General features: G+C 44.1%; 1 protein-coding gene across 5 annotated transcripts in view; it reads right to left on the bottom strand.

The window, feature by feature from the left end:
- Positions 1–13,906, bottom strand: part of Smarca2 (SWI/SNF related, matrix associated, actin dependent regulator of chromatin, subfamily a, member 2) — a 173,218-nt gene that overhangs the window by 47,785 nt on the left and 111,527 nt on the right. For all 5 annotated transcript variants that reach the window (XM_031390004.1, XM_031390008.1, XM_031390006.1 and 2 more), the window contains one exon: positions 9,248–9,466. In XM_031390004.1, the coding sequence (XP_031245864.1) occupies positions 9,248–9,466 (219 nt within the window). The remainder of the gene's footprint in view (positions 1–9,247; positions 9,467–13,906) is intronic.

Genomic DNA, 13,906 nt, shown 5'->3' with positions numbered 1-13,906 from the left:
GAGACAGGGTTTTTCTTTTCTGTGTAGCCCTGGCTGTTCTGGAACTCACTCTGTAGACCAACCAGGCTGGCCTTGAACTCAGAAATCTGCCTGCCTCTGCCTCCCAAATGCTGGGATTAAAAGGAGTGTGCCACCACTGCACGGCTGTATTTTTTTTTTCCTGGTACTTTATGAACAAAACCTTCAGGGAACAGTCTGCCTTCTATAATCTAGAGTTTGGCACCTTGGCTGCCTGTACCGAGTGGCCAAGTACAGGTATCCATCCTGTCTGAATGTGCATGCTGGCATTGTAACACCTTCAAAATGCCAAAGTAAATTCCACAGGCAGCTTTACGGCTGATTTACCGATCATCCCCCCACTGTTCTCTATCTGAGGAGTCCTTCACTTCCTTTAATTTAGATCAGGCTTTGTGAAAAGAAAACTCCCAAAGTCCTCCCTCACGAAAAGCAGATGTGATCATGGGGACCCCATTCACGTACAAAGATCTTGAGAAATGCATACTCTCATCTGGTAGAAGATTTATGGAGAAAAAGAAAAATATACGGGTATTCTGTCTTTCCTCCTGAGAGGCTCATTTTGAAATCTCATGGCCTCTGACAATACCTGTGTTATTGACTGGCCTCATCTCTGTCACATCATAAACATATTGGGGTCCAACTACAGAGGGCATCATTCCAAAAAAGAAGAAAAACAAACCATTTTCCTTCAATGCCAGGAGCCTCTGAAGTCACCTTTATCCACACAGTGTTTAAAGACCGCACAGAGGACAGGTGAGGCCCCGTGGAAGCTCATGATCCTAAACAAGTTAAGTGGGACTTTTCTTTTTCTTTTTTTTTTTTTAATTTATTTATTTATTATATGTAAGTACACTGTAGCTGTCTTCAGACACTCCAGAAGAGGGAGTCAGATCTTGTTATGGATGGTTGTGAGCCATCATGTGGTTGCTGGGAATTGAACTCAGGATCCCCGGAAGAGCAGTCGGTGCTCTTAACCACTGAGCCATCTCTCCAGCCCCAAGGGACTTTTCAAAACCATGTTTTCAAGACATCGGATCTGCCGCGTGACAAAGGCTTGCTCTCCAAAATCCGTTGTCTCCACCCAGCTGTAATTACACATTATACAGAGCACACAATCTACAGCGTGTTCTAATTATCTCCAAGTGCTGGGGGGCAAAATCACTCCACTCAGCAATTAAACAAATTCCAGGTTATCGCTAAGCATTTAAAGGAAGAGAAGCGTTCTGAAGTTGGCAGAGAGACCAAAGGAGCAGAGCGAAGCCCTCCAGAAATCACCAGTCCGCTTACCCTCCAGCTTTTCGGTAACCCCAGTTTGACAAAGTCCCCTGTCCTCAAGAACTATACCAGCATCATGATGCTAGAAACATCTCACGGGGGACGCGCATGGCTGAAGTCCATGAAAAGCCTATCTATGCTCTCATCATGACTCTCTGCCAATATTAGTAGATGGAATGACTGCTCTCAAACAGAAGATACAGGATATTTTTTTTTTTTAAAAAAAAAAAGAAGTTTGCAAGACACCAATTATATCATGAGCACAAACAGATCGATGCATACAAGTTTAATGTTTAATATGACACTGTTAACACCCTGGGTATACCCTGAAGAAGCTACCAAATACCCACTGTAGAAGAGTATTTTTAAGTCACGTTAATATGCTTTTCCACACCTTCTAGATTGGCTATCTCCTGGGTAAGAACGAGAGCCATTGTTTGATTTGTCTTAATCAAAATGAGGATAAGGTCAATACACAGAGACAAAGAATGCCTTTGCTTTCCAAACCAGTATGAGCAGTATGAGCCCATCAGCAGACAGAAATGTTAGCCAGGCTTCTCTAGGCGGCAGAAGCTGTTAGCCATGAGAGGAAGGTGGGCATTTTCAAGGACTGTGAAATAGCTGAGTGTGAGCCGCTGGCCTTTTAAAAGACACGCTTTCAAAGGAGGTAGTTCTTTTTGACTTCAGCTAAGACTGTCTGATATTGCCTGAATGTGAAATGTCCTCTATGTGGGGACATGTGTTTGAACCCTTGGTCCCCAAGCTGGTAGGGAATTTGGAAACTTTGAGACATAGAGACTAGAGGGCTGATTCAGGCTGCCCGAGCCTAGGGTTTCAAAGGCTATCCATCTGTTCCGCTGAAGTTCTCTGCTTCCCATTTGCCATGTGATGTGACCAGCTGCAAGCCCCAGAAGTTACAGCTGAGTTCAATCCAGCAGGTAGGTGTCTTCTCTGCCTTCTCCGCCATGATGGATGGACTAAGTAGCTCCTGGACCATGAGCCTAAATAACACTTTCTCCTCCCTGAAGTTGTTCCTGTTGGGTATTTTGTTACCATTATCAACAACAAAAAAGTTACTAATATAGGTTCTTTGAGAATCTTAAAAGGAGACAGCTTAAATCATCAAGTCATTCATTTTGGGTGATCTGGGGGAAAACTATGTTCATAGTAACACTAAGTCCTCTATTTTTATGCATCTTCTTTTATTTTAAACATGTGGTAATGAGCTGAGCATGCTCGGGAACGCTCTCACCACCCATCTTTTATTTGAACATGGTAAATGACCTCAAACTTAGCATGCTTAGAAATACTTGCGTCTCTGTCTATGGTGATGTCTACCCATATGCAGAGCTTGCCCCAGTAAGAGCCACTGCTTCCTCCTTCTTCAGAAGATACTGCTCTGCAAATTAACTCCAGTGGTCTCCTCACTGGAGCAGTACTAGGCCCCTCACCCCTCCTTTGTCTCTTGGTTAGTTTATAGGCACCAAGAAGCAAATCCATCTGTGGTGTTCCATCACAGAATATATTCAGTTCCAAAGGCCCACCCCGACCTAGAGAGGCTGGGGAGATAGGGAGCTACTGAGAATGGCACTGGAACATTCTTCCCAGGAAGTTGATCTATGAAAGGAAGGCAAGGTGCAGAGGCTCCTTCCATGTAAGGAAAATAAGCAGAGAGGTCAGGCCTGAAGATAGGGGCTTCCTGCTGGATAATAATTCTTGCCTGTCTGTCAACTCCTAGGTTCTTAGCCTGGAGTGTCTATACCCTTGGCATTTGCCAAGTGACAGGAGTATCTTTACCATAGTAAGGAAGTGACTTCTGGTGAGCTTTGGCTAGAGTTGGTCACAGAGGACCAACAATGTAGTGAGAGTTTTGGTTTCTTTAAAAACCCAGTTATATTCTATGAATATGTTTTTCTTTCAATCCTAGATGTGGAATATGAGGCTGCTTCAGTTTGTCTACAGCCAATAACTATGATTGTCTCCTGTTCCAGGAGGGGCATGATATTTTTGCCAGCTACAGATAGTTTAGTTCTGGGGACCCTGGCTGGAGAGGAAATAGATGCCAGAGCCCTGAGAGGGGTGGGGACGGGGGAGGTGCTCAGAAAAGGCGGCTGCCGCCCGCTTCCCTTGCTGCTCCTGGTTGCTGTTGCTGCGGTTTGACAAGAAGACTTGGTTGGAGATATCCCAGGAAACACGACATCTCTAATCAGCAGGAAGTAGTCTAAAAAGGTCTATGCCCCTTTCCCCCTCTAACCTTTCTTTCCTACCTGGTGTTGGGGGTTGGAAGAGATCAGGGTGGAATAAGGGTTTGAAGAAAGGTAGCCATATAAGAACCTAAGGAAATAACTCAAACAAATAGAGCGCAGATGCAACAGTGTGGCTAGATTGTTACAAGTTTGGCCTAGACGTTAGCTCTCTTCTCAGTGCTGGGACAGACATCAGAAAGAATTTAAAGGGAGAAAGGCTTATTTTGACTCACCGTGTCAAACATTTCAGATCATGGTCAGCTGGCTGTTCTTTCTGGTGGAAGTGTGGCACAGGACAGTTACTTTGCCTCACAGTAACAGGAAGCAGAGGGTGAGACAGAAAGATGTTGAGGACAAGACACCCTCCATACTCTCCATTGACTGTATTTCTCCGTTCAGGGTTTAGGTACCACCAGCTCCCAATAATGTCACTCTATGGACCCATCAATGGCTTAATACACTGTTGAAGTAAAAGCCGTCATGATACAGTGGCCCCTCAATGGACTGCATTCAGCAGCTAGGGATTTTGGAAGGACATATCAAACTCAAACCATAATATCCAGACTGATTCCCAGAGAGGCCAAAGTGCCTGGAGACTGAAGTCCAGGAATTGGCCAATGGTCTCCTCATTCATGTCCATTTAACAAAGCTCTAATGAATACCCCGGTCACTAAAGGTCAGTGGACTTCCTGTTTGGAGTACCTGCTGATGTGGTAGGAGACTCAGACACCTTGAATCTACAAGGAAAGGTGAAGTCACATACATGACCATGAAACCAGAGCTGCAGGGGTATTTTCCTGAGTTCTGTGAGCCATTCTAATAAAGTATGAATCCAAAGTGCTCATGGAAACATCTAAGCCAGTCAGTCAGGAAAAGGCATGCGGGCCCCTGACCCTCCCCAAATGTGGCTGGTATCTGAAGTTACAGGCAATCTTGCTGGGGATCGTACCCCTGATCTTGTCAGATCTTTGGCAGCACTGAGCTGCTGTTGAGGCTAAAATGAAATACTGTCCCTTCTGGGTCAAAACTTTAGGTTGCTGGTGGGACGGCTCAAGGGCTAAGAGTGCTTGCTGTATAAAATCACGAGGAGTGGAGTTCATATCCTAGACCAGTGTAATGAAGTGAGCATCCCTATTTATGTAATGTGAATTCCAATGGATCTGACCTCCTTTTCCAGCTTCCACATATACATAGCGATACCCATCCACACGCATGCCTGCATATACTTTCACACAGGCACGGACACACATCAATAGATGTCTTCAGAAAACAACAAAACCCCTCAAGGTGTGGGAGGTGGCAAGGCATGCTCAGAGTTATGTCCACTAAGGAACCTAATGGGGCTTGACCTTCAGGCCCCGCAGAGCTTCTTCTAGGGCAGTCTCTCACTATGTCTTTCTTAGGGTCATAAACTTCTAGAAAAACCTGTGAATGTCAGACATTCCACACCATACAGATCGTCTTAAAAAAGGCTCCTGGATCTGTCCAACCATCAGATCCTAGAAACTGCAGGCTTCACAACCCTTTGGTGGTAAACGGGCAACTGTGGAGGAAAGGGCTGGCTTTGACGTATACCACATATTCCAACATAGTGTTCAGGAAGCAGCCAACACACGAAAGAGCTAAGAGTCCTTTTAGACAAAAACAAAACAAAACAAAACAAAAACTGAGAGACTTAATGAAACATAAGAACACAGAACTGCTTCTGGCTGGAGCTGGTGGCTAGGAGCCCTGACGTCAAAAGTACCAGTCACCAAAGCCTCCAAGATCACAAAGAGGGACCAGGTGTGCATGTACACAGAGACTTCTGGGGCTAACAGCTGCTCATCAACCTTGGGCCAACTCTCACAGAGACTCACGGGGAGGAGAGAACCCAGTTGGATGCCCCCAAGGTCATGCTTAAACAATAGCTTCTATCTTTATCCAGACACTATCTTGGGAAAACAATATGATGTCCCCAGGATGTCCGGTTGGGTAAGGGGACATTAAACTGACCACTATCAAAAAAAAAAAAAAAAAAACAGTGTTACTCCAAAACTGGGAAGCTGCCTGCTACCGAAAGCATTTTTAAGTTTCAATGGAAATGGATTTTAAATTAACCTAAAATACTGTATATATATATACATATATATATATATATATATATATGTATATATATAACACAAGGTGTGTTTGAAATTATGATTTTCCTCATTTAAAACATTATGAATTGAGGAGGAAAATGCTTTAAAAAAAAAATCCTTCCAGCTAAACAGACTCTCTCCAGGAGTATGTGGGAAATTTTTAGCATATTCCAATGCTAAAATAAAGCCTGTTTGTGGGGAATCTGCATTTGTCAGGAAAACAGCAGTACCATCATTTACTTTTATCCTGAGTATCCTGAGGTGAGAATGCCAGATGTTGATCCAATCGCACTCTCCTGGGCTCACAGCCACATGATTCTGTCCTCTAGTGAGCTGGGGTGGCCACACAGAGGAGGCCTGCACAGCAGGACATATATAAAAGTATGCAGAACAGATGAGGCAGAGGCTCCTGTACCCATGCACCATGCCATTTCCCCCTCTTAGAGCTCACGTGGACAGAGACTGACCAAGCTGGCGGATGCTCACCCAGCCTGGCTACATTAAGAATGCCATGAAGAACGAGGCGCCCTCACCCAGGAACCATCACCACGGGCTTTTCATGCCTGAGAAACTACCCCGACTTACGGTTCAGGACAGGTTCACAGATGGGTGTGGCTAGGTGCTTCTGCTACTGCAGGGGCTAGAACCACCATATCTACATTCCACTGTACAGTCTGTTTCACTGTGACACCCAGTGGCACATAATAGCTGCACATGGAAGTCTGAAACTTTGATAAGGTACAGCCCCCGATCCAGCTTACCATCCAGCCAGGAAATCAGACAAAGCCTGAGAATGCTGGGAACCCGGAATGGTGCTGTGACTGAGGGGCAAACAAGGAAACATGAGAGCACCCTGGGATGTGTAATCAGTGTTTATCTTCGGAGACAACCAATGCACTGAGCCGTGAAAGATGAGGAAAGGTTGAAAAGAGGAGGGTTGCAAAGTCCATGCCAGACTAAACCTGCATTGTGAAGACAGAAAATGCATTGTTCTGTCTCTTCTAGGGCATAGACTCAAGGCCAGGGAGGAACTATAGGGAAGGAGAATTCTGTCCAGAGGGAGGAAGAACCAACCTTCAAGGCTGACCTTGAACTTCTGGGGCTTGGAGGACAAAAAGACAGCGTACTGCTTTCGAGGGCCAGCCAGCCTCTTGGCATGGACACTATAGAGTGTGGGCTGAGCGTGCAGGATGGCCGCAGCCCCATTCAGCCACTTTCCAACTCTGCCTTCCAGCTCTAGGATTCTATGTATCTTCCAAGCCTTAGCCAAGCAGGCTTTATACAGCGCTGCCAGGAAAAAGAATAATTTCAGCCCTGATGGAGCATATCTTACTCTGTAATACTTGCCAGTCTCCCTCTCAAGACCACATTGGCTGGGGAGTACTCAAGATCCCAATCATTAGCGGTACAGAGCATCTCTACATACCCAGCCCCCTAAGAGCCCCTCCAATTTCATGTTATTGCAGTAAATACTTAATAGCCATATATTAAACAAGACTGCTCCTGGGTCAACAACAACATAGGATTGTATCTCTCAAGGGTTGAAGTCAGGGGGTCAGGTGTCTTACTTAACAGCAAGCAGACCATGCAGAACGGGAAATGCAGTTTTTGAAAAGAATGCCAACAAGGTACTTTCCATGAAAGCTCTACTGAGAACAGCTCCTGCCCTCCTGGATGACTTGACACACTGCTAGGTGTACCCAGGGGTTTCCGTAGAGGAGGTTGTTCTGTAAAACTAACTAGTTTTCTACTTTGAAACGTGCCTGCGGTAGATGAAATGGGAGCTGGCTGCATGTACTAAGAATGTTCTCCAAGCCCTACTGGGAAGCCAGTAACTTCCGCTTCTCTAGGACTATAGTCCGTTTCCACAATCACTCACTATGTTTCTGTACATATGGGGTACCAAGAAGGAGAGAGTAAGTGACGATAAGCTAGCCTAACGCGTAGACCTCCCAAGATTAATGTTGTCATTCTTCCTATGAGTAATTCCTTATGATTATAAAACACAAGATAAGTTCGGCTACAATCTTGACCAATAAACAGGGTTATTATGCCTATCACATCGGGAGATTATTCATATCAAAAAAATCAATTTTAAAGTTGTGGGCCTAGATTATGTTTGTTTCCTCTCTGGTAATAACACTTCAGGTGATTAATATATTGCTTAAATAAAGAGAAAGGAAATCCAATTCTTCCAAGCTCTGACATGAATATTAAGCAAAATCTCCTTATATTATAGGATGAGTCTTAATTATACAACGATGACCGTAACAGTCAGAGGGAGTTCCTAGAGCTGCATTCTGAGGCCATCAGAACCCTTGCCTGGGTCTGACAGGGAAACAATAACACACAAGTTCCATTTCATATGCCATTGTTCAACCATAAACATGAGGAATGCTTTCTTGGATTTTCTTTGCAGAATACCACAGATGCCATCTTTTCAAAATTCAGGTCACGTCCCTGTCATCATCACACAATGCCCTGAGAGAATCATTCCTCCAGGGGTACCAAGGCTATCTGCCTTGGATATCCAACCTCAAAATCCTTCCCAGTTCCTCTTTCCTCACCTACCCTCTTACGACCCAGGCCTCGAAATCCTTGGCTCACAAAGCTTGGGAATTATATTCCCTTTGAGAAAATGGATGGTGCCCAACACTGGCTTCTGTTTAGTTTGGTTTTTACCCAACTGCACATACTATTTCCAGCACTTGCTTTGCTGGCCCTGTCTGGAAAGCATGTCCCAGGCTGTTCTGCCTATTAGGCACTAAGTCTGCTCAAAAGTACAGCTAAACCCCACTCGCCATGATATTCCCACACACGACTGTTAGGAGAATGCTGATATTTCTGGTGTCCCAAAGGAACATTATGCGATTTCAGTCCCCAGTCAAAATGAGAAATTACCACTTTCTGAAGAGGAAAAAACAAATCCTCACAAACTTTAGAATAACATTTTCTTTTCTCCCTGCCGTCATTGACCCCAGTCCAGGTATATCATCAGTATTTAAAACAGATAAATCGTGCCGAGCCGACGTTGACATGCAAACACACCAGTAGCCACTGACTATATTTCTATCCAGCTGTGTGCCCCAAATAGTCACACACACTTTTTGAGCTTCAATTTCTTCATCAAAACCAAACAGCACAAAGGACCTTCCAAATCTAAATGCACTATAACCATGAAATCACACGGCTAGAAAACAACCCTGAACTCTCTGTGCAGGCCACGCAGAATTAAATCCATGATTAAAGACCATGAAATAAGGGTGAACAATTAAAGCAATCTCTAAGGACCTCTCGCCCATTTTGAGAAAGTGAGGCATGGTCAGACAATTGACCATAAAACAATAATGTGTCTCACAGCCCTAATAATCCTCACTTCTTATGGCCAATTCTCCTCTAACAAAAAAATCTGTCACTCTTATTTTTTTTTTTTCCCTAAAACTGCCTGGAAACACAGAAGGACCGATGCACGAGGAAGCCGCCTTCAATATTCAGGAGCCCAGGCCCCTCTTTCACCACAGAGAATTCCAGCCAAGTCACCAAAAACACACCAACCACCAGGAAGGTTTTAAAAGCCACACTTACCCGGAGCCATTGCTTCTCTGTGAGGGCATCGCTGTAGTCCACATCCCGGCGCTGGCGAGAACCCCTCCCAAATATCTTTTCTTCCTCTTCTTCACAGGTGAGCCTTTCCACTTCAGCATCATCCTTGATAATCCAGGAGGGCAGCTCATCTTCCTCCATCAAGCGAGGTTTGCGCTTCGGGTTCCTGGCATCCTCCCTCCGCCGGTCCATGTCCATGCGCTGGAAACAGGGACAACTGTGTCACCAAGGAAAGAGGATTTTGTGGGGCAGAACTTACAACCTCCAGAAGTTGTCTTCTACTGCAGAAGTATCCCTTTCAGTCTCTTATCCTAGTTTGTTCATCCTCAAGCACAGTGTCTACATGAATGATTTGTCCTCTATATTTGTCAAATGATGGGTACTATTTGAATTTACTTTTGATTTAAAAAAAAAAATACCCTCTTTAAGGGCTCTTCTTCTTAGCCTAAGTGTGTGTACAAAAACTCAAAAGAAGAATGCATTTTTAAAATGTGAACCCTGGGCCAGTAAGTGAGTAAAGGTGCTTGCTGGCAAGCCTGATAACCCTGGCATTTAGTCTCTGGGACCTCCAGGATGGGAGGAAACAGCCAATTCCAGCAAGCTGCCCTCTCTGACCTCCACACGTGCTGTGGTGTGCACATGCCACATGCAAAATAAATAAATGGGAAAATATTTAAGGGTGAGCCCTACCTGTATAATTCATTGTTTCCCCCCAGCCCCCAAACAAGCAAATTCTTTGAGCATATACAAAAATTCTACTAAGGATATTAACCCTTATGAAGAGGATTTGCAATTTTAAGGGAACAGAGAGAAACATTTCAGGGGAGTTTTTTTAGTGACTCAGGTACCAACCACACCCACATGTCGAGGGGACACAGAGCGTTACCCTGTCAGCTGTTGTCAATGCATTGGCTTCTCAGTACCTAGTTAGGGGTAGGAAAAGACCATATTCCTTGGCTCTTCATTATCCTAAAAGTTCAGCTCTTAGGAGATTATTATAATACAACAGACCACCATATCAGGATCTTCTCAACTTGCCAAGACACATGTGAAATGCCTTCACTTCATGGCCCTCAGGAGCCTGTGCCTTTCTTGCTTTTTGCTTTAGAAATCCTATCTGGTTCTAAGTAAATGATGTGCCACATGTGCATGGCTTTAAATGTAGCCAAACAATCTGAAACGTGTAAAAGCACAAACCAAAAGCATTTTTTACCTGCTCTATACACTAGTTATATATATCCAGATCATCCCCATGAGGAAATAAGTCATTAATTATTCATTATTTACCTTTTCCCTCTTCCTCTGGTTCTACTGTACCAAAACACAGATTCAATAAAATGATTTTTTTTTCTTAAAAGCTAAAACTGATAAAATGTGAAGGGAATATTTGCTCCTTGAACCCAAATGTGACTTAGAAATTAAGCGTGGAGGCTCCTTAAACTATGCTTCAACATTTCTGGAAATCACTCCCTCTGTAAGACAGAGTAAGCCTGGAGAATGGAAGCATCCCATTGGCAGATAAATGTGGCCACCCTGCTCTCCTGTGTGCTATTCTTAGCTTGTGATGCTTGGCTTAATCCAGCCATCTAATGCTTGGCTCAGAAACAGGATCTGCCCATGGAAGCCTGGCAGTGAGCAAGAGGATGCTTCTTGAAGGCAGGACCTAGACAGAGGTTGCATGAGGCAATCCCCTAATAGCTATCATCAGATAACTAGATATCAGATAACGCAATCTCCCCAGACCTAGTCTGTGACAACGCTGCCCCTTTAAGCCCTCGCTAGACTAAATCCTCCATTCCTAGACCAGAGCTTGTAAAATGACCACCATGGTAAGTTGTTTTATAACTGGAGAGTAAGATAACCGTAGAATAAATCTTTCCTTTAATTTTAATTAAAATAACCCATATATGTGATTTTTTTAAAAAAAGAAGGGTAGATTCAATTAAATATGATAATCTGCAAGTCCTAATGATCTTAGAGATCCTACTTACCCAATACCTCTGTATGATATCTTAAGCCAGCATTGGATAAAAAGACTAACTTTTCTATTTAATTGCTACCTGGATGCATTCGTCTTAAGGCCTTAATATAAACTGTAACATTTATTACTATTTTTAGCCTTCGTAGCAAATACGGCCTCTAAAAGCCCATTATTTATATATTGGTCCAAAATAAATATCTGAAGTATGTGGCTATCAAATAAAACTTTTAGGTAAAACTCACAGGTTACCAGTATTGAAGGTAAATTAATTATTCGATGTCTTAGTTTTAGAAGGGGAAAGCAATGCCACTGTTTAAAAGAAAGATTATTATTTAAAAAAATGTTTATAGTATCTATACATTGAAATAAGTCTCTGTTACTGTGAGGCACAGAACTAATTCTTAATAATGGATGAAGACTTTCGATATATGAGATCCAGGGGCTTAGCCAGCTCACATTCCATTTTTGTTTGTCACTAAACTCCTTAATCAGAATAGCTGGCATGGATTCATATTCTATTTCCTGCCCCCTGGTGGAAGTGCTAATGAACAGCCTAGTGGCCAAAGGTATACAAATTAAACCCAAGAAACAAACAGGATAGCTGCTATAGTCTCCCTGGTAGATGCTAACACTTAAGAAATAGGCCCGAGAGCTCACAAACTTCAGGCCCTTACACAAGTACATCCATTCCTTAGCCAGTCTGGTCTGTGACAAGCCTGTTCTAGAGTCACATACCCATTCCCTAGTTAAAGGGAGACTGGGCCTTGGACAACACTTCCGGGTTTGTCTGAGATTTTCAGTTTCTACAAAAGCTCAGCCTCAAAGAAGAATGGAGAGGCACTACATTTCTCCCCCGATTCCAGGGCTGCCAGGGAAGGCCTGTTTCTGAGTCTAACCTAATTTGGGAGTGTCCCAGGCCATTGCAGTGTTGAGTGAGTGCCAGGAAAGCCTTTGTGCCTCAGGGTTCCCCAGTCACTTACACCTTAGTAAGTGCCTCAAAGATAGATGTTGGTTTCTGATGTGTACCCCAATCTCCCTATTTAAAAGTCTAACCTAAAATGTGGGGAGTAACCGCAGAACCCCACCTTACTGCCCTGTCTTTCTAAAATGGCTTCACCTGGTTAGGGAAGAAATACATTTCCTAAAGCTGGAAGTCATTGCTATGGCTGCCTGCTTTTCTGCCTGAGAAAGAGGTAATGGTCTTTTATTGTGAATCATTATGTGTGGGCATAATCTGCGTCCTCTAGACAAAAGACACTCGAGCAAATAAAATCCCCCTCCCCCATGAAAATGACATAAGTATCCACACAGCCTCTGCTCTATTCTCTTACCTTCCTAAGCTTAAAAGGCAGAGACTGCAAACCCACTGGGTCACATTTGGCTTAGCTGTGTTTTCTTTGGCCTGCAGTGTTATGGAATAATATTAATAAAGGTCCTGAATTTAGTTGCAAACCTTAGTGCTGAGACTGCGCCAAAAAGGGTAGATTCCTAGCATCTTTTCAAAATTTGTAATTTCTGGTTAAAGGGATCTCACATCTCTACCTGACAGCCCCAGCACCGGTAATCATAGTTTTACTACACCTCTCCTCTCCAGGCACTTTGCTCATGCGGAGTGCCTTATTCAGGACCCCAGGGCTTTCTAACTAGTGCCTGGCATCAGGGTTCTTCAGTGCTCCTACACCACAGCCATGGTGCATAGGTATCCCTTCCCTCCACAATCAGGCTAAAGGCCTGAGATGAAAATCAAAATGGCTGAATGCTTTGGAGGAAGCCTAGCGCTTTGCCTTACTCCTTACTCATCTGGATCGGTCCTGCCATCTGGACAAAGCCTGAAACCGCAAGCATCACTGCTCATTCACTAATCTATTACATAAGCACTCCATGCCCAGGGCTATTCTGGTCATTTAAGATGAGAATGTAAAAGCCTGAAGAAGGCAGTACCCACCATCCTGCAGCCACCGAGCAGCCTCCCCCACATACTAGACCTGTTCCCCAACCACTGTGGCATGTGGTACACCCCACATGTAAATCAAATTGAGGTTTCAGGAAGTTTATAGGTGATGCTATGGACCATGGAACCTCAAGGTTAAAGCCACAGGCAATAAATTCTAAAACACCAAGCTCTTCTAGCATGAAGCAGGTTCTGCTCTTTGAACCAAGGCCATATCTTTATGCACACGCGTCAAAGGTTCTATTCACTTATGTATATTCCCTGCAACAACTTCACAGGCTGCTGTTGTTCACCTGCTCCTATTCAGGAAGAAGCTGGTCAAGCCACAGTTGCAAGCTGAATGCAATGAGAATGAGCAGTTGTCCACTCTGATGCTGGCCTGGGATGAGGAGTGGGTCCTTGGGTGAACTATGGACCACATAGCCTGTGCTGAGGGTGAAGCTGCAGCTCAGCTCTGGCCAACTGCCTCCCTACAGAGCTGTGGGCCAAACACCGCCCCATCTCACTTTCAAAAGGAAGCCAGAAATCAGGATTCTTTTCACGCTGGCAACAAATGCAAAATTTTAAGAACTGCTATGTGGGCCAAACACAATATGTCTACAGGCTAAATCCAGCCAGTTTGCAGACTCTGAACCAAAAGCAACGCTAGCTCTTCAGGACCTAGGTTCTGGCCAGTATGCAGGCTGCGGGCCTGTCTGGATAACAAAAA

This window comes from Mastomys coucha, unplaced genomic scaffold, assembly GCF_008632895.1.
Source record: "Mastomys coucha isolate ucsf_1 unplaced genomic scaffold, UCSF_Mcou_1 pScaffold21, whole genome shotgun sequence".
NCBI classification, from domain to species: Eukaryota; Metazoa; Chordata; class Mammalia; order Rodentia; family Muridae; genus Mastomys; species Mastomys coucha.
Note: the sequence above shows the minus strand (reverse complement) of the source record. Positions and strands in the feature narration are given on the sequence as shown.